Raw genomic sequence first — 21,325 nt, forward strand, 5'->3', positions numbered from 1 at the left:
AGAGAGTCCTTGAGGGCCCTGAGGAGATCAGCAGGCAGAAATGTGATGAGAATGGCAGTCTCCAGCCCATCCAGGACCTGCCCACAGCTCCCCCTGGATCTCAGAGGTGTGCTAGAAAACAGGTGATACTGTGCAGGTGTGGGGTTACAACGCCCTCCGCAAGCAACTTCACAAACCAGATAGCAGAAGGGACGATAGGTTTGAGAAGAAAACCACCAGGGCTTTGCCAGATACCAAGGGTCCAGCTTGGATGAGGGAAAATCTGGAGGCTGCTGCAGCTGGAAAATCACACCATGCATGGGTTATAAGCCAGATGCAGATTTTGCTTTGTCACCTATAAAAATTACTCCTCCCCTGAAAGTCACTGCCGTAAAGGTCGCTTGGCAGGGGAAGTTGATCTCTGTCTGATAAAATCTCCACATGCCTTATGACTTTTGCTCTCTGTTAGATGATGAACAGACTTCTCCTGCCCCTAAGGCCAACAGATTTGGACAACTCCAGGGGTGGCGGGGGGTGGAAGGATGGAGGGGGAACAGGACAGGGCAGGGACATTTGCACTTGGTGGTGCCTGCCTGGTTCTTGAGGTCTAGCAAATGTTGGAAGCCGCCTTTTTCTTGTAGGAGCTTCTCTGGGTTCTTGGGGACCCCAGCTGGGCCTTATAGGCCTTTGCTCCTCGGGTGGGGGGATGCCTCCCCGTTGGCTAGCCACATGCCCTGGCTGCTTCTCCCTGGCCACCTCCCCTCTCTGCTGGACTCTCCTCGTTCTCCCTGCCCTCGTCAGCACTGCTCTCCCCAAGGCACACATCTGGTCCACAGAACATTCTGACCCATTTCTTAGCTGACTCCCAGCCAGATGCAGTTATTTCCCAGATGCAGAGATGCGGCCCCTTCCTCCTGACCCCTTCCACCCCATGCGTGCTGGCATGAGCCCGTAATCCCAGCTACTCGGGAGGCTGAGGCGGGAGAATTGCTTGAGCCTGGGAGGTGGAGGTTGTGGTGAGCTGAGATCGTGCCGCTGCACTCTAGTCTGGATGACAGAGTAAGATCCTGTCTCAAAAAAATAAAATAAAATAAAATAAAATAAAATAAAATAAGATGAGATGAGATGAGATGAGATGAGATGAGATGAGATAAAATAAAATAAAATAAAATAAAATTCCTTCTCCACTCTCTCCACCCTTCTCACAATACTGCTATATCTCTCCCTCTTGGGAATCCCCAGTATTATCTATTGAAAACCTACTTCTCCTTTGGAATTTAGCTCCAGCCCTGGCTCCATCCTGTGAACCATTTCTTTCTCTCCTGAGGTTGAAGCGGCCCCACCCAATGTCCACAGTGCCCCATGGCGATTCCTCCCATGGTTTGGCGTTCACTGTCCTATGTGTCTACTACATCATAAGGCCCTTGAGGACAAGAACCAAGCTCCTTCATCTCTGTGTCCCCAGAGGCTTACACCGTGCCTTACATACAGCAGGGATTCATTAAATGCTCAGAGGTGAAATATTTCGTTAGAGGCATCAGTGGACTAGAGAAGCAAGCTGGGAGAGTTTTCTTGGTCAAATTCATGACAACGGCTGTGACTCTGGGTTCTTTGCATTGCAGGTACCTTTCTGGTCACCATGCTGGTGAAGAATGCCTTCTCCAACCTGAGTTTGGAAATTGGGAACATCACTATCACAGGCAAGGTGTTTCTGCAAGGGGGCATAAAACCTTTTACCAGGAGTCCAGGGCATTGCACCTGCTTAGGCTCCAGTGAGGGGCCTTTCCAAACACGGCTCTGAATATGTATCTTGTTCTACAGATGGTTAGAATCCTCCAGTTATTCTAAGGAGGCAGTGATGTTTACAGTAAAACATTTAACCACTGATACAGAATTCTAAAACAAGAGTTTGCATTCATTATGATGCTTTAAGCTGCAAGTAACAGAAAGTCCAAACTAAGTAGCTTCAGATTCAGGGCTTTCTTGTCTCACATAAGAAGTTAGGAGGTAAGCACTTCCAGGGTTGGTTCCGTGGCTCAGCGATGTCAGCAAGAAACCAGGCTCAGTCTCTCTTTCTCCTCTGCCATCCTTAGAGCTTGGGGCTGCCTTAGGCTTGCTGCTCAGGGAATCAAAGTGACTGCTGCAGTTCCAGATATTGCATGTCAACCCAGCGTTATCCAGCAGCGGGAGAAGGGGTTTCCTCGTGTGCACCTCTTTTTATTAGGGAAAAAATCTTTCCCACTCTACACAATCATCACCTCAGATACCATGACCAAAGTAGGGTCATGTCTGCAGCTATAAAGTGCACTGGAAAAGCAGATACCCAGCATTTTCAGGTTCTGTGGGAGAAGGTGGATTCTGGCTGCCAGGAGGAAGGCTGGGGTAATGGCTATTGGGGAACTAGCTGACAGTAGCCATCACAGAGGTAGAGATCACTTGAATGTGTTTGCTAGGACAATTCAAGTAGCAAGGGACAGAAAAGAAGCTCAAACTGGCTTGAGTCAAAAGGAAATCTTATCAGCTCAGAAAATGAAAAGCTGGCTGGGTACCGTGGCTCATGCCTACAATCCCAGCACTTTGGGAGGCCGAGGTGGTGGATCACTTGAGGTCAGAAGTTCGAGACCAGCCTGGCCAACATGACGAAAACCTGTCTCTACTAAAAATACGAAAATTAGCTGGGCGTGGTGTCACACACCTGTAGTCCCAGCTACTGGGGAGGCTGAGGCAAGGAGAATCGTTTGAGCCTAGGAGGCAGAGGTTGCAGTGAGCCAAGATCATGCCACTGCACTCCAGCCTGGGTGACAAAGTGAGATGGTGTCCCCCCCCGAAAAGGAAAAAGAAAATGAAAATGAAAAGCCCAGGGAGTGGACCTGTTCTTAAACACAGCTGGATGCATTGCTCAGACAATGTCTTCAGAAACCTGCCTCTCTCCCCCTCTGGTTCTGCCTTGGCTTCTTACTACTGCTCTTTCTGGCAGTAGTAAGATGGCCCCAGGCTTTGATCCTTAACCCCAGAGGAGAAAGAGCACCTCTTGATGGATATTTCTAGTAGAAGTCCTGAGGCTGCCTCTTGCTGGCTGAAGCTCAGTACGTGGCTTCTCCTGGACCAGCTGCTGAGACCAGGGGAAGTGGCAGTCAGTTTGGCAGGTCACGGTCTCATGCCCACACTGGAGTACAATGCAGGGTCAGCTTCACCCAAACCAAGTCCTGAGAGTTAGGGAGGGATGGTTCTTAGGGAAAATATCGCCCAAGATGCTGCTACCAAGGGAGGGGGGCATAGATGCCTGGAAATTCGACAGCCAGATATGGGATTTGAGGCCCAGAAAGTTTAATTGACTTTGCAGAAGTCACATGGCTGATTCATGGCAGGATCAAAGGCAGCAAATATTTCTCCTAATTTTTTCATTCGGGGTGATTGGACTGCCTTCCTTCTTAAGGTTAAGAAAGTCCCCTTTGTCTGGCATCTTAGCCGTGATTTGTATAGTTTTACATGCCTGTGGAATTATAGTTGTGTGAATGAGAATTCAATGGGAGAGAGTTTTTTAAAGATCAGTGCTACTAGGACCTTAATATATCCAGGGCCTTAGTGAATCACACGAAATAACTGTAAGTTCCTATCTTAATCACTACACTTTAATTAGACATTAATCATTAATATTTCAATATTTTCAGTAGGCCGGGCACAGTGGCTCACGCTTGTAATCCCAACACTTTGGGAGGTCGAAGCGGGTGGATCACTGGAGGTCAGAGGTTCAAGATCAACCTGGCCAACATGGTGAAACCCTGTCTCTACTAAAAATACAAAAATTAGCTGGGTATAGTGGTGCACACCTATAATCCCAGCCACTCAGCAGGCTGAGGCAGGAGAATCGCTTGAACCCGGGAGGTGCAGGTTGCAGTGAACCAAGATCATGCCACTGCACTACAGCCTGGGCAGCAGAGCTAGACTCCATCTCAAAAATATATATTTTTTCAGAGACATCAATTGATTGTACCTTTTCCCATTGTTTAAACTTGACACACTAGCATTCTTTCTAGATGTATAGTTTACAAAGTAATTCTATAAACAGCACCACATTCAGTCTTCCTGGAGCCCTGAGAAAAAGGGATGGCCTCCAGGCATTTTTACAAATGAGGAAACCAAGACTCAGAGAGGATGACTCACCTGCCCAGTTCACATAGCCAATAGAAGGCCAGTAAGAGAATCTGACAGCAGCATAGTGTGTGGTGCCGACTCCACCCACTTGCCAGAGGTGAGCGTGCCCATCTCTCCTCACTCCATATTCAGTAGCATCAGGTTTATAGCTTGGTGGGAATATTTATACCATGGAAATTGACAAACGCTACAAATCAGGGCTCCTCACTCCCACCTCCTTTACTGGTAGTTAAACATGAGCAGTGCAGGCTGGGCGCAGTGGCTCATGCCTCTAATCCCAGCATTTTGGGAGGTCGAGATGAGCGGATCACCTGAGGTCAGGAGTTTAAGCCCAGCCTGGCCAACAAGGTGAAATGCTGTCTTTACTAAAAATACAAAAAATTAGCTGGGTGTGGTGGTGGGCACCTGTAATCCCAGCTACTCGGGAGGCTGAGGCAGGAGAATCGCTTGAACCCGGGAGATAGAGGTTGCAGTGAGCCAAGATCATGCCACTGTACTCCAGCCTGAGAGAGAGAGCGAGACTGTGTCTTGAAAACAGCAACAACAACAACAACAACAACAACAACAACAACAACAACAATAACAACACCACATTAGCAGTGCATAACTGCATCTGTCTGACTCTAAATCTTGTGTTTTATCTGCCCTGGCAGCTGCCTCTTTCTCAACTACCAAAGAAGTGTCTTTGGTCCAGCGGTGGACATGATGGCTCACTTTTAATCCATTTCCCTATGACCTGAACATTTGCTATGTTCCCTTAAACCATTTTCAAAGACAGGCTGATGCTCCTGGTGGCATTTTCCACATGACTCTCTGACTATCTTTTGGCAACCTTTTATAAGGTTTCCAACCAAAGCTTGATACCCCTTCCCACTGTGTTCACAGCCCCTTCCAGTCTCCAAGAACCATCTGGGATGAATGCTGAAGGAAAGAATGTGAGTATTGTCTTCAAAAAACATTTAACCTGGCCGGGCACGGTGGCTCACGCCTGTAATCCCAGCACTTTGGGAGGCCTAGGCGGGCAGATCAGGAGGTCAGGAGATCGAGACCATCCTGGCTAACACAGTGAAACCCCATCTCTACTAAAAATACAAAAAATTAGCCGGGCAAGGTGGTGGGCGCCTGTAGTCCCAGCTAGTCAGGAAGCTGAGGCAGGAGAATGGCATGAACCCGGGAGGAGGAGCTTGCAGTGACCTGAGATCACACCACTGCATTCCAGCCTGGGCAACACAGCGAGACTCGGTCTCAGAAAAAAAAGAAAAAAAGGAAAAAAAAAGTTTAACCTCACAAGGAAAAGATGTCCAAGCGCTCTGTTTTAGTTTTGAGTTTTGGTTTGTTGGTACCAATAGCCAGAGCACTAGGAGTGCCTGAGGCTTCTTCCATTTGAAAAGAGGCCTAAAATGACTGAATTCAAACAAAGCAAGTTGTCTAATCACAACAGAGTTATGTTGTAAATCGATAATAAGCTATCTAGGATATGTAGATATCTGTTCAATATCTTGGCAATTAAACAGCACACTTGTAAAAAAATCAATAGCTCAAGAAGAAATCACAAGGGAAATTAGAAAGTGTATCTAACTACATGATAATGACAGCACAACCTATACAAATTTGTGGAATGCAGCTAAAGCAGTGCTCAGAGGGAAATTTATCACTTTTAATGCTTATATTAGAAAGCAGGACAAAAAAGAAAACTGGCCCAAGCTCTTTAGTTTTTATAACAAAGATTGAGTTCAACTCCTTGCTGTTGACATTGTTCAGGCATGCATTTATTCTATAATGAAGATTTATTGTGCATCTACAGCGTTCAAGGCTAGGTATTAGGGGCTGGAAATGCAATAGTGAATAAGCACATGTAGCCCCTGCCTTCATGAAGCTTACTGAGTAATACTAATGAACATATTGGCCAGGTACGGTGGCTCATGCCTGTAATCCCAGCACTTTGGGAGGCCCAGGTGGGAGGATCACTTGAGCCCAGGAATTCGAGTAACAAAGTGAGACCCTCATCTCTCAAAAAAACAAACAAACAAAAAAAAAAATTAAAAATTAGCCAGTCATTAAGGTGCATGCCTGTGGTCCTAGCTACTTGGGAGGCTGAGGTGGGAGGATGGTTTGGGCCTGAGAGGTTGAGGCTGCAGTGAGTCATGGCTGTGCCACTGCCTGGGTAACAGAGTAAGACCTTGTCTCAAAAAAAAAAAAAAAAAAAAAACTCCAACAAACAAATTATCATAGAATTAGGAATTGTGATAAGTATCTAATAAGAACCAATAGGGTGCAGTGATAGCAATGTACAGTGTGGTCTGGCTGATGTGGTCAGACACGGCCTCTCCAGAGGTGACGTGTAAGTGGACACATGAAGATAAGCCAGCCAGCCATGCTGGAAAGCAGAACAAGAGCTTTCTGAGTGGGCAGATCTCAGAGGCAGGCAATGGCCTGAAGCCAGCGTGGCTGGAGCCTGGTGGAGGAGAGGGATGTAGGAGATTATGGACACAGAGGCCAGATCACGCGGAGCCTTAGGTGCCAAGGCAAGAAGCTTGGATTTTATTCTCAGGCCATGGGAGGCCACTCGGGGTTGAGTTCTACTGTAGCCCTGTGTTATTTCAGGTCAGGACTTCGGGGCTTGAGCAAGAAGCTCTACAGCCCGAGCTGTTTAACAAGCCCCACCAGAACTTACTCCAGGAACACCCCGTGTGCCCTGAGCCCACACTCAGAATCACGTTACTTACCCAGGGATCCTGAGCAACCGATTCCACGCCCCATGAGGGGAAGGAAGCCAAGGGGATTGGCCAGGGTCTGTCTCCACTCCACGCCTTACACTGAGGCTGCTCTTGGTGCAGACTGCTCTGGGGTGAGAGGGGGATGCCAACAGCACCCCACAGTGAGCCTGAGCTAACTGTAGTGGGAGTCTCACCCGCTGGCTGCTTTTTTTGCAGAAAGATAAAGGTGATGTGGAGGTGTATATCCAACCTGGTCCATACGTGGATCCTTTCACGACAGTGACCCTGGACTGGCCGGACAACGACAAGGAATTACGCTTCCAATGGTCATGTGGTAGGTGACGATAGAGTTCTGGTTTTTTTTTTGAGGCAGAGTTTCGCTGCCCAGCCTGGAGTGCAATGGCGTGATCTCGGCTCACTGCAACCTCCGCCTCCTGGGTTCAAGCCATTCTCTTGCCTCAGCCTCCTGAGTAGCTGGGATTATAGGTGCCCACCACCACACCCAGCTAATTTTTGTATTTTTAGTAGAGATGGGGTTTCACTATGTTGGCCAGGCTGGTCTCGAACTCCTGACCTCAGGCGATCCACCTGCCTCGGCCTCCCGAAGTGCTGGGATTACAGACATAAGCTACCGCGCACTGCCGACGATAGAGTTCTTGAATTGTCCTGTTTCGTTAAGAAGTGGTGAGCAGTGGTCAGACTTTGCTGTTCTTTTTCTTAGTCTTCACACCAGCTTTTCCTATGGCCGACATTTTGTGTAACTTGTACATGCCAGACCTTGCAAATTCCATGGAAATAGCAGGTGGGGCCGAGCCTGGTGGCTCGTGCCTGTATCCCAGCACTTTGGGAGGCCGAGGCAGGTGGATCACTGGAGGTCAGGAGTTCAAGACCAGCCTGGTCAACTTGGTGAAACCCCGTCTCTACTAAAAATAGAAAAATTAGCCAGGTGTGGTGTTGCATGCCTGTAATCCTAGCTACTCTGGAGGCTGAGGCAGGAGAATCATTTGAACCCAGGAGGCAGAGGTTGCAGTGAGCCAAGATCGTGCCATTGCACTCCAGTCTCGGCAACAAGGGTGAAACACCATCTCAAATAAATAAATAAATAATAAAAGTGACGTTAAAAAAATTAAAATGTTTATTTAGAGCTGATGTTATTATTCATGACCCCTTTCAAAACCAGAAGGTAGCAGTCTGTGCCACGTTCAGGGCTCCTGATGAATAACAGTGTCTGTCCATTTCTCTCAGGGCGTTGCTGGGCTCAGTGGAGTGGCTGTGTTGAGAGGCAGCTGCTGCACACAGACCAGAGGGAGCTGGTGGTTCCAGCATCCTGCCTGCCGCCGCCTGACTCTGCTGTCACCCTGCGCCTGGCTGTTCTGAGAGGTCAGGAGCTGGAGAATAGGGCAGAGCGGTGCCTCTACGTGTCTGCGCCCTGGGAACTCAGGCCTCGAGTCAGGTAGGGCACGTGGGCAGTTCCTCCAGGGTCCTGATTCATTCGTTCAGCCAACACTTACTGAGGACTCGCTAAGGCTAGGGCTGCCCTGGGGCAGGGCTGGCTGTGGTGGTCTCTGTTCTCGTAGGGGTTATCTACCACCTGGTGATCAGCACTGCTGGGCATGAATGAAGAAGGCAGAGAGCGCACTTCTGTGAAAACTGCCCTGACTGGGGATCAGAGAGGCTCCCCTCAGGAACTGAAGCTCAGCAGAGATGTTCAGGAGAAATTCACAGGGCAGGGAAGGGGCAGCTGGAGCAGGAACAGAGCGGGCAAAGGGAGGGAGCAGAGAATCTTCAGGGAGTGAAAGAGGCCGGTGTTCTGAGGATGGAGAAGAGAAGGGTGGGAAGGAGCTGGTAGTGTAGGCAGGGCCTGGCTCAAGTGGGGCCTTGCTGGTCATATCAAAAGATTTTACCCTTTTTCCTAAGAATGATACAGAGAAGCCACCCGAGAGTTCTTTATTTCTATTTTTATTTGTGTTTTTATTTTTTTGAAGTGGAGTCTCGCTCTGTCACCCAGGCTGGAGTGCAGTGGCGCCACTGCAGCTCACTGCAGCCTCCGCCTCCTGGGGTCAAGCGTTTCTCCTGCCTCAGACTCCCAAGTAGCTGGGATTACAGGCACGCACGCTACCGTGCCCAGCTAATTTTTATGTTTTTTGTAGAGGCGGGGTTTCACCATGTTGGATAGGCTGGTCTTGAACTCCTGACCTTAGGTGATCCACCTGCCTCGGCCTCCCAAATTGCTGGGATTATAGGAAGTGAGCCACCGTGCCCAGCCAAGCTTCCAAGAGTTCTAAGCATGTTACTTCAATATCCTCTGGTGGCTCGGTGGAGAATGACTTGGAAGAGGGCAAGGGAAGACTCAGGGAGATTGCCCAGGCTCTTGCAGGAGTCAAAGTAGGAGGTGAAGGTTACTTGGCCTATCAGCCAGTCCCTGCAGGAAGCAGATGGCTCAGCCAAACCAGGAATAAATGGAAGACAGCTGGATGAAGGGACTGTTTGCAGGTGAGGGCAGGGATAAGGGAATGAACTAGGGGCAACAAGGCAAGAATACAACCAAGGGAAGCCATTATCACCCCCAGGAATGCAGAGGTAAAATAACGGGATGACATTACTAGAAGTCCTGGGAGCTGTCGCTGCGGGAGAGGGACCTTCCAATGGGAGCTGTGGCCTTGGTTGGAGACGCACAGCCTCTCCCACCTGCAGCCCATCGGGGAAAAGAGCAGGGAAAGCCGTGAATAAATTCCCCAAACTCTCTCCTCTTACCCTCCAGTCCTCTGTCAATGCTTCCCATTGGCTGGACCCAGTCAGAAGCTGGAGGATGTGGCAGCTTGGGTGATGCAGTCACCCAAGCCTAGAAAGCTCAGTCTCCCAGGTCAGAGCCGCAAGTGGGAGGAGACTGGAACAGAGAGGCAGATAGAGAATGTCCCGCACACTTGGACTAGGACAGACATGAGGAAAGAAGCAGGAAGATTCAAGAGCTATCGTCAAGTTCAGACCAAAGGGGAAGCTGGGGGACCGTCCTGTGGAGGGCAGGTCTATGCAAACCTTCCCCCAAAGTCTGAGGAAGCAGGGAGGCCGAAGAAAGAAGCTGACATGTTTAGTTTCTCAGAAAGGAACATTTAATTGAGACTTGTGAACAGAAACCATGATGTGCAGGGTGGCTGCAAGACAAGATGGTGAATACTGGCACCATTACCCCCCAGAACCAGGGCTTACATACCACAGGGAAGGAATGTGTAGGACAATTGTAGGGAAAGGCAAGAATACTATGTGAATCTCTTTAAGGGCAGTACTCACAGTAAGTACATGCTCTTACACAAAGAACTGTAGAGAGAATAAAAATCTTAGAGGGATTCCTGGAATTGGAATTAATCAGTAGTCAACATGGCAGATTAGCATCCAAGATGGAGTTGCTTTGGCCTTCATAGAGACTTTATAGAGAAGGCCAAGAGTTTGGATCCAGACACAATGGTTCAGGTTCTATCTGCCCACTTAGAAGTTACATCACACAAGCTTTCGGGGCCTGGTTTGCTCATCTGTGATGTGGGGATGCTAATATGTCACTCATAGGGCTATTGTGAGCATTGGACAAGCTAGAGACAATGGAAGTAACGTGTGCATGGCAGGCACGCTGTCAAACCACAGCATTGGTTTACCATTATCAGAACTAAAAAGAATCACAGAAATTATCTAGGCTATCCCCTCATTTTTCAGGTGAGGAAACTAAGGCTTAGAGAGTTTAAGTGATTTGGCCAGGCATGGTGGCTCATACCTGTAATCCCTGCACTTTGGGAGGCCAAGGAGGGTGGATCACCTGAGGTCAGGAGTTTGAGACCAGCCTGGCCAACATGGTGAAACCCCATCTCTACTAAAAAAATACAAACATTAGCTGGGTGTGTTGGTGAGCGCCTGTAATCCCAGCTACTTGGGAGTCTGAGGCAGGAGAATTACTTGAACAGGGAGGCAGAGGTTGCAGTGAGCTGAGATTGCGCCACCGCACTCCAGCCTGGGCAACAGAGTCTCAGTCTCCAGTCTCAAAAAAAAAAAAAAAAAAAGAGTTTAAGTGATGCACACAAGGTGACCATTCATAAGCGACAAGGACGGGATTAGAACCCAGGTCCTGTCTCAGCCTCATTCACCTTCCATATCATTACGCCGTGCAGTGAATGAAATGGGAATTCAGTCAGGCCATGACTTAGTCCATCTTCACAACCAAGGCTATGTCCCGGCGTTGGTTGGGGCAGGGGCGGCTTTTATTCCGTCTTTAATTTGAAAAAGGGTCATTTCCTACCCTCTCAAAGGACTTGAGAAGAACTGGACAAAAAACCAGGCCAGTGGTCACAATGCCTGTCTGAGTCCATTTTGCACTGTTATAAAGGAATATCTGAGGCTAGGTAATTTATAAAGAAAAAAGGTTGGCCGGGCACAGTGGCTCATGCCTGTAATCCCAGCACTTTGGGAGGCTGAGGCGGGTGGATCACTTGAGGCCAAGAGTCTGAGACCAGCCAGGCCAACATAGCAAAATGTTGTCTCTACTGAAAATACAAATGAGCTGAGTGTGGTGGTGCACGCCTGTGATCCCAGCTACTGGGGAGGCTGAGACAGGAGAATTGCTTGAATCTGGGAGGCAGAGGTTGCAGTGAGCCAAGATCATGCCACTGCACTCCAGCCTGGGTGACAGAGCCAGACTCTGTCTCAAAAAAAAAAAAAAAAGAAAGAAAGGAAGAAAGAAAGGAAAAAGAAAAGAAAGAAGAAAAAAGGTTCATTTGGCTCATGATTCTTACGGTTGGAAAATCCAAGACTGGACATCTGTATCTGATGAGGGCCTCAGGCTACTTCCACTTGCTGTGGAAGATGAAGGGGACCTGGTGTGTGCAGAGAAGGGAGGGAAGTGCCAGGCTCTTTTTTTTTTTTTTTTTTTTGGAGATGGAGTGTCACTCTGTCACCCAGGTTGGAGTGCAGTGGTGTGATCTTGGCTCACTGCAACCTCCACCTCCCTGGTTCAAGTGATTCTCCTGCCTCAGACTCCCGAGTAGCTGGGACTACAGGTGCCCACCACCATGCCCGGCTAATTTTTGTATTTTTAGTAGAGATGGGGTTTCACCATGTTGGCCAGGCTGGTCTCAAACTCCTGACCTCAGATGATCCGCCCGCCTTGGCCTCTCAAAGTGCTGGGATTACAGGTGTGAGCCACCACGCCTGGCCGTCTTTTTAACAACCAGATCTGGGGGTGACTAATAGAGCGAGAACTCACTCCCGAGGGAGGGCATTCATCCATTCATGAGGAATCTGCCCCCATGACCCAAACACCTCCCATTAAGCCCCACCTCCAACATTGGGGATCACATTTCAACAGGAGGTTTCGGGGGACAAACATCCAGATGATAGCAGTGCCTGGGGGAGCTTCCTCACTCTGTCCTCTGTCTGCCTTTCAGCTGTGAGAGGAACTGCAGGCCAGTTAATGCCAGTGAAGACATTCTGCTCAGGGTCACCATGGGGGAGGACTCCCCAGTGGCTGTGTTCAGCTGGTATTTGGACAACACCCCAGCAGAGCAGGTGAGCGCAGTGACAATCACTCAAGAATGGAAATCTCCCTTGTGCTTTCAGCACACCCGTGTCACATGGCCAGTGCTGGGCCACGGTTGGGTCAACTCCATTCAGAGCCTGTAGTGTGGGACTCAGGGCATTGGGCTGGGGAGAAAATCAGAGAACTGACAGCAGGGCAAATGGGCACAAGGGAGCAAAAGCTCTGGAGAAACTTTGCAGCAGTGCTCTTGGCATCTCAGCAAAGTCCTGTTTCCCAGACGGACAATCCTAACTCCAGCTTTCGTGGACTGGCCATTGGCCAACAATTGATGGATGGAGAGTGTAATAGACCAGCCTGTCTGTCCCCAGGTAGGGTGATTTCAGTGGTGCAACTTACACTTCAGGGCTCTCCGTGAGACCAGGCTGAGGCTGGATGCCTCCAGTAACTGTTTTTTGCCTTGTTTTGTTCTCTGCTGTTTCTCTCTCTCCACTGCTTTTCCCTGGGAATGCTCCTTCAATAAATAACCTGCACACAAGGCTGGGTATGGTGGCTCATGCCTGTAATCCCAGCACTTTGGGAGGCCAAGCCAGGCAGATTGCCTGAGGTCAGCGGTTTGAGACCAGCCTGGCCAACATGGTGAAACTCTGTCTCTACTAAAAATACAAAAACATTAGCGGAGTTTGGTGATGCGCGCCTGTAATTCTACCTACTCGGGAGACTGAGGCAGGAGAATCACTTGAACCTTGGAGGCAGAGGTTGCAGTGAGCTGAGATCATCCACTCCACTCTAGCCTGGTCAGCAGAGTGAGACTCCATCTCAAAAGTATTTCTTTTTCTTTATCTTTTTTTTTTTTTTTTTTGAGATAGTCTCACTCTGTCACCCAGGCTGGAGTACAGCGGCATGATCTCGGCTCACTGCAACCTCTGCCTCCTGGGTATAAGCGATTCTCCTGCCTCACCCTCACAAGTAGCTGGGATTACAGGCGCATACCACCATGCCCAGCTAATTTTTGTATTTTTAGTAGAGACACAGTTTCATTAAACTACAGAGTTTAGTAGAAACAGAGTTTGGCCAGGCTGGTCTCGAACCCCTGAGCTCAGGTAATCCTCCCACTTCGGCCTCGCAAAGTGCTGGGATTACAGGTGTGAGCCACTGTGCCTGGCTCAAAATTAAATAAATAAATAATAAATAAATAACCTGCACACACATCCCCATCTGAGGCTCTGCTTCTGGGGAGTCCAACCTAAGACAAACACCCCAATGAGGCTGCAAAGTGGATATTCCAGGTGACTTCTTGGGGAGCTAGGGCTGCCTGTTCTCCATTCATCAGTAATAAATCTGAAAGGCTGTCTAGCACCCAGAAGCCACTGTCCTGCTGTAGCCCAGTGGCCTGGCTATAGCGTCAGGAGCCCTGGATGGTCCTCTCTTTCAGGCCGAGCCCCTCCCGGATGCCTGCGGACTCAGAGGATTTTGGCCAAGTTCCTTAACCCTCCTCCAAAGCAACACCTCCACGTTGTTGCTGAACAGCTCCTTTCTGCAGTCCTGGGGCGAGGTCATCCGAATCAGAGTCACAGGTGTGAAGCCTCCCTTTTATCTCATCTCAGGGAACCCAGATAAACCCAGAAACACTCAGATATTGGGCATGAGTTTATTTTTCTTTTCTCTTTTAAACATGGAAATAGAGAGATGGGATCTCACTATCTTGCCCAGGCTGGTCTTGAGCTCCTGGAGTCAAACGATCCTCCTGCCTCAGTCTCCTAAAGTGCTGGGATGGCAGGTGTGAATCACCACACCCAGCCAGGGCATCAGCTTAGCGCAGAGGCCACAGCACAGGCTCTGGTGTGAATCGCACCACTGCCACTTTCTACGTGGGAAACTCTAGGCAGAGGATTTCACCTCTCTGTGCCTCAGTTTCCTCACATGTAAACTGGGATAATCGAAATGCCTGCCTCAGAATGGTTATTTTGCAGGATGAATGAGATAACCCCAGTGTTACAAGCAGGTCATTCTGGAGTCATGCAGCCTACATGCCCTGCTGGGATTGTTCAGGGCTTTTTGTTTAAAACAAGCCCAGTGTGGGAAACAGATTCTCAAACACACAAACAATGGAGGTGATGATTCTTTCTAGGATCGCTTTGCTTCCATATTTCCTGAAGTGTCCACAGACCGTGCATATCAGGAGAAACTAGAGTATTAGTTAAAAATGCATGCTTTTGGGTCCACCCCAAACTTTCTGAATTGGGTCTAGGCCAAAGAATGAGTTTTTATGGGTTAAAATTCTCTTTACGCCTAGCTCTTCCAGGCATGCACTCTCTGAAAACCTAGGTGGCTACTCCAGGTGATGTGGGATGTGACTGCAGGTCCACTCGTGGCTCTTTACAGTGATCTGGGGGCCTGGGAAGAGTGTGAGCTTTGGGGTGGGCTCAGCCTGTTTCTGGATCCTGGTTCTGGTTTTTCCTGGCTCTGTGATCATGAGCATTTTCCCAGCATATTCCCACCTCATGAGGTCTCTGTGGGGAAGCCGTCATCATCAGCCCCACTCTACAGATGAGGAACTGACTCTTGAAAAGGTCAAGTTCTTAGCCCGAGTCTGGTGGCTTATGCCTGTAATCCCAGCACTTTGGGAGGCTGAGGCGGGAGGATCCCTTGAGGCCAGGAGTTCAAGACCAGCCCTGGCAACAGAGCGAGACCCTGTCTCTACAAAAATTAGAAAATTAGTCAGCCATGATGGTGCACTCTTGTGGCTCTAGCTGACTTAAGAGGCTAAGGCAGTAGAATCACTTAAGCCTAGGAGTTCAAGGCTACAGTAAGCTATGATTGCACCACTGGACTCTAGCCTAGGCGACACAGCCAGACCCTCTTGCTAAAAAGGAAAAAAATTAGGAAAACAAAATTGGAAAAGAAAAGGTCAAGTCCAAGATCACTTGGTTAGCAAATGGCAGAACTAAAATTCAAGCTCAGGTCTGTCTGATTATCTTCCCCTATCTCTGCTCAGTTTCTCAAAGTGAGGCCCTGGGATCTCTTGCATCAGGGAGGGTTGTTTGGGGGTTTAATTGTTGAGTTGTTAGATATGTACGTTTCTGGGCTGTCCCTAGAATCTCCCGAGGCATCTGAGGTTCTGGGTTTGAAGTAGGGCCTGGGAATCTTTGTGTTAATGAGCTCACAGGGCGATCTAACGGCAGGATAGAGTTTGTGGGCCCCATATGGCTGCCTGAGCATGATGTGCCTTCACTCTCAGCACTGACCAGGCAGGCCTATGGGGAGGACACCTATGTGATCAGCACTCTGCCTCCTGCCGAGGTGCCTGCCTGCACTGTTGCCCCGGAGGAGGGTACTGTCCTGACGAGCTTCGCCATCTTCTGCAACGCCTCCACAGCCCTGGGACCCTTGGAGTTCTGCTTCTGTCTGGAATCAGGTACCGGCTGAGGACTCTGCTCTTCCTTCAGCTCCTGAGTTCATCTTCTTGCAGAATGGGGGCCTGTTCTCTATGGGAGCTGCAAAGAATGTGTTCTGTGTGTGAAAGAGGTTGCCAGGATGAGGGCTTCCCTAAAGCTTAACCCCTAGCCCCAAAACACTGACCCAGCCATCATTCCACAGAGACAGTGAGAAGAAGGTCTCCTCCACAACTAGAAGCCAAAATCCGTTGTCCTCGCATGGGGGACATTGATGGAGTGAAATGAACAGGAATACCCAAAACTATGACCATGTAGGGTGGCCACCAAGACACCATCCCCGAACTCCCGCTCACCACACACAGACACACACACACACACACACACACACATGCATACACACATTCGGAGTAGCTGAGACTCCAAGAAGCCTGGAGCTATTCAAGAAGACAGAGATGGGTCTGGTTAACAGAATCTTCAACAATTCCATTGACGCTGCTTTGCAGGCAGCCCCAGGGAGTGGGTGATACTGCAGGACGAGCTGAGCTGAAAGAACATTTTTGCAAAAGTATGCAGGTGACAAACATGGAAGACCCATCCACAAGGCATAAAACCCTGCACAGTCTCCCTGCTGTCACCCTAACCACCCACATCCAGGGACAGCACCAGGGCATTAGTAGGAGAGATGGGGGAGCCACTCGCATTGCATTTATTCTTCCATTTGGGGAGTGATTGTTCCTTGGAGGGTTCATCTGAGCCCTTATCTCCACCTGGTAGGCTTTGGCTTCTTTTATTTGTTTGTCTTTTTTTTTTTTGGAGACAGAGTTTTGCTCTTGTTGCCCAGGCTGGAGTGCAGTGGCACAATCTTGGCTCACTGCAATCTCTGCCTCCCGGGTTCAAGGGATTCAATTGCCTCATCCTCCCGAGCAGCTGAGATTACAGGCGCCCGCCACCACACCCAGCTAATTTTTGTATTTTTGGTAGAGATGGGGTTTCACTATGTTGGCCAGGCTAGTCTCAAACTCCTGACCTCAGGTGATCCATCCGCCTCAGCCTCCCAAAGTGCTGGGATTATAGATGTAAGCCACGTGCCCAGGAGGGCTTTGGCATTTTGTGCTCTGAAAATGCTCTAGTCAGCTTGTAATTTTCCTCCAAAGTCAGGTACCAGGAGTGTTGCCAGGATGCTCCCCCAAACCCAGCATCAAACATCACAATGGCGTAAACATTGCACCTGATTAGGGAAAGTGCACATCAGCTACTGTAACACCCAAGGGAGTGCAGTTTCCACAGTGCTCTGTCTAACAGATGTGGAAACTCACCGCTGTTAAGAGGGCTGTGAATGGGGCCGAGTCTGAAAGGAAAAAGTCCAAGCAAGGTCAGTGGATTTTATTTCAGACCTGCCTCCCGCCAGAGGGAAAGGCCAGGACAGCTGCTCTAGTTCCAATAGGCTGTTCTGCTTTAGTACCTCTCCCGCCTCATCCAAGTGAGCACGGAGGCAGGAAAGTGTGGCTGCAGAAAAGTGAGTCCCAGGCCAGGCGTCGTGGCTCATGCCCATAATCCCAGCGCTTCGGGAGGCCGAGGTGGCTGGATCACCTGAGGGCAGGAGTTCGAGACCTAATTTTTACATTTTTTTTGTAGAAACAAGGTCTTCTTAAGTTGCCCAGGCTGGTCTTGAACTCCTCGTCCCTGAGCTAATTTTTACGTTGTCATTGTTGCTCCTCCTCCCCCTCCTCCTTCTTTTTCTTCCTCTTATAATTTGGTTTACCACCTTGACTTAAAACAACAACAACAACAACAACAACAACAAACTGTATTTTGGTAGATGGGATATTTTTCCTGCAATTTTTTATGGATTTTAGTAAAATTACTCCAAAGTCACAACAACCTGCAGTTGCTTAGAGAAGACAGTAAATCAGCATATGTGACTGTCTCTTACATGAAAGTGTGGAATCCTGGCCGGGTGCAGTGGCTCAAGCCTGTAATCCCAGCACTTTGGGAGGCCGAGATGGGCGGATCACGAGGTCAGGAGATCGAGACCATCCTGGCTAACACGGTGAAACCCCGTCTCTACTAAAAAATACAAAAATCTAGCTGGGCGAGGTGGCAGGCGCCTGTAGTCCCAGCTACTCGGGAGGCTGAGGCAGGAGAATGGCGGGAATCCAGGAGGCGGAGCTTGCAGTGAGCTGAGATCGCACCACTGCACTCCAGCCTGGGCAACAGAGCGAGACTCCGTCTCAAAAAAAAAAAAAAAAAAAGAAAGTGTGGAATCCCAAGAACCTACTATGCCTTCAAGAGCTGTGACTTTTGTGTCCCTGTGATCAGGCTCTCCCTGAGTGGGTTGCAGTCTACCTGGGGCTTAGAGATGCCCCCTCATTGGTCAATTTCTGGTCTTGCCAGGTTCCTGCCTACACTGTGGCCCTGAACCTGTCCTGCCATCGGTGTATCTGCCACTTGGAAAGGAGAACAATGACTTTGTGCTGACAGTAGTTATTTCGGCCACCAATCGTGCAGGGGACACACAGCAGACCCAGGCTGTGGCTAAGGTGGGTGGTGGCAGTGACCACTGTTTCTTTACTGAGAAAAATTCTCCACCCTTATGAACCTCACCAAAAGGGTGGCTGGATGGAAGATAGCCAGGGGCATAGCCAGATGCGTCACTGATTCATCCATTCCTTCCACAAATATTTACAGAGCATCTACCATGGGCCATGTCCTGGGGGTATAGCCAGGGTCACAACAGACATGGTCTCTACGTTTGTAGATCCTATGATTTAGTGGCCAGAATTGGGGGAGGGTCCTGGGAGCTGGTGGGTGAGGGGGGTTGGAGAATGACTCTGGCATGAGTTAGGCCAGCACCTTCAAAGGGCTCAGAGGAAGTAGGACCAAAATTAGCCAACAAGAACTCAAGGAAGAGCCTAGATAAGATCTCAAGATTTCAAGCATCAGAGGCCGGGTGGAGGTGGAAGAGGTTGAGACCAAGAGGAGGAGGGTAGCCAGTGGTAGAGCAATGACTTGCGCCAGCCTGGAGCTGACCAAGGCTTGGTTTGGGTGGCTGTCAGCTGCCTGGTGTGAGCAGGTCTGGGTGCCCTCTAGCCTCAGGAAGTGCCCAAGAACTCCCAGGTGAGGCCAAAGGCGTCCAAGCCTGCTGTGGCCCCATGTGACTTCAGAGGCCAGGTTCTTCTCAGCAGGTTCTGAGCACAGTTCTGATTTCCCAACAGGTGGCACTCGGAGACACATGGGTTGAGGATGTAGCATTCCAGGCTGCAGTGTCAGAGAAAATCTCCACATCCCTGCAAGGCGAGGGTGGCCCCAAGCAGCTCCTCCAGCTGGCCAAGGCTGTGTCCTCCGTGCTGAACCAAGAGCACAAAAGCCAGGGCTCAGGACAGCCACTGAGCATGGACGTCAGACAGAAGGTGCCCGTGGGAAGAGGGGGTGCTCCTTTCATTCCCTTCCTCTGGGGCCCCAGGGTCTGCGTGTGGCCATTTGGGCTGTGCATCAAGGTTCATGGATCGGGGAGAAGCCTGTGGTGTCTCCCAAGAGGCTGACACCACCTCCCTCTCTGGTCTTTTGGGTGAGTGACATAAAGTGAAGAAAATGCCTTCTTCCTTGGTAACCTGCTTTCTTGGCTGGCCCTCGTGGAGGCACAGGCCTCTGGGATGGGGGGAGTTTAGAACCCATCACCCTCTCCCCTTCATGTTTCAGATGACAAGGCAGAGCCCCAGAGGAGAAAGGGGACTGCCCTCAGTCCCATGGGTAATGGTTTGAGGTTGGACCTCAGATGGTGTCCCAGCTTTGTCACTTACCATTTGCATTGTCACAGGCCAGGGACAGGTTCAGTTTATAAGCCTCAGTTTCCCCATATGGAAAAGAGGAATAAGAATACTAGTCTCCTCATACAATTGTGGTAAGAGTTAAATAAGAATTACAGTCACTGCAACTAAAAAACTAGATAAGATCGCCAACGTTCAACCAGTTTTAATCCACAAAAATGACTGGTCCATGTTACAACCTAGTATGATAAACTATTGCAGAACATACTATTGTGTCCACTCCCAGCATGTGCCACCTGAGTTTGCATGTGTGTGTGCATGCAAACACACACACACACACCCCCCTGTGGGCATGGAGAAGACAAGAAAGACTTCTTTTGGCCCCCTGAAATGTTTACAGGAAAGTACTGAGTGTGGTGCTGGAGGCCCAGTAGGTACTTAATACAGGAAGCAGGATTGTCATTGTGATCGCTTACACAGAGAAACTAACGTGTATCAAGCACCTGCTATGAGCTGCCAGGCCCTGAATGAGGGCTTCATGGATCTGTAATCCCCACTACAACCTTGGGAGGTAAATGGTGAGGCCTCCATCTATGTTACAGCTGAGGAAACAGAGGGTAGGAGAATCAGAGGTGCCTCCCTGGGTCCGTATGTCTGGTAAGTGGTGAAGCCAGGGTTCAAACCCAGGTTAGAGGATCCCCCTCCACCTCCAGCCCTCTTACCCCAGACCTTTGTTCCACATTCCCTACCCCATCCCCTCTGCCACATACATACACGTTAACTCTCACACATACTCACATACACACACTTTCACACACACTTTTATGCACACACACATACATGCACTCACGTATGCTCGCACACACTCACACACACATGTATTCACACTCCCACTCACACACACCCACACACATGCTCACACACTCATACACACATACATGCACTCATATTGACACAGGCTCACACTCACAAACTCATACACACACTGACAGGGGCTCACACACAGTCACGCTCACACACACACATACACAAGCACATACGAACTCACACACATGCTCACACACATACACTGACACACTCTCACACATTCATACACACACATACTTACACCTACACACATTTATGCTCTCACACACACATACACACACTCACACACACTTTCACACACTGCACAGCTCTCATTCCTGGTCGCATTCACTCTGAGAAGTACCAATGGCAAACTTCCCCTGGACATCCTGTGGTCCCCAATCACACAGACCACACAGCCTAACCCACGGTCTCTCCATGCAATGCCCGGGGCCTGGCACAAGACAGATGTCAAACTCTCACTGGGCAGCTGAGAAGATGTTAACAAGGGCTCTGTTGAGAGAGGTGTGCGCAGGGCTTAGGGAACAAACTAAACAGCATGGAGGACCCCAGGGGCCCGGCCTGCCATGAGCAGGATCCCCTGGGCCAAAATTAAGGTGTCGGCAGAGCTACAAACCTGGAGGCTCCAGGGCAGAAGGCATTCCTTGCCTTTTCCGGATTCTAGAGGCCACCTGCACTCCTTGACTCCTACCTTCAAAGCCAGCCACGCAGCATCTCCAAAGCCCTCTCCTTTCCCTCTCTCTCTCCCCACCTTTCCCTCATCCTCTTTCCCTCTCTTTCTCTTCCAGCTACCCCTACCTCCATCACCCATCTCCTTTTCTGTTTAACACTCCTGTCTCCCTCTTAGAAGGATCGTGTGATGATGTTGGTCCCACCTGTTTATCTGGGATAATCTCTCCATCTCAGAATCCTTAACTTAATTGCATC

The 21,325-nt window shown here is 49.5% G+C and overlaps 1 protein-coding gene across 2 annotated transcripts in view; it reads left to right on the top strand.

Moving 5' to 3' along the window:
• Positions 1-21,325, top strand: part of PKD1L2 (polycystin 1 like 2) — a 116,272-nt gene that overhangs the window by 25,791 nt on the left and 69,156 nt on the right. For both annotated transcript variants that reach the window (XM_010375154.2, XM_010375155.2), the window contains exons 8-16: positions 1,602-1,679; positions 5,020-5,069; positions 7,068-7,185; positions 8,097-8,304; positions 12,278-12,398; positions 13,802-13,943; positions 15,608-15,784; positions 18,159-18,304; positions 18,980-19,174. In XM_010375154.2, the coding sequence (XP_010373456.2) occupies positions 1,602-1,679; positions 5,020-5,069; positions 7,068-7,185; positions 8,097-8,304; positions 12,278-12,398; positions 13,802-13,943; positions 15,608-15,784; positions 18,159-18,304; positions 18,980-19,174 (1,235 nt within the window). The remainder of the gene's footprint in view (positions 1-1,601; positions 1,680-5,019; positions 5,070-7,067; positions 7,186-8,096; positions 8,305-12,277; positions 12,399-13,801; positions 13,944-15,607; positions 15,785-18,158; positions 18,305-18,979; positions 19,175-21,325) is intronic.

This window comes from Rhinopithecus roxellana, chromosome 20, assembly GCF_007565055.1.
Source record: "Rhinopithecus roxellana isolate Shanxi Qingling chromosome 20, ASM756505v1, whole genome shotgun sequence".
NCBI classification, from domain to species: Eukaryota; Metazoa; Chordata; class Mammalia; order Primates; family Cercopithecidae; genus Rhinopithecus; species Rhinopithecus roxellana.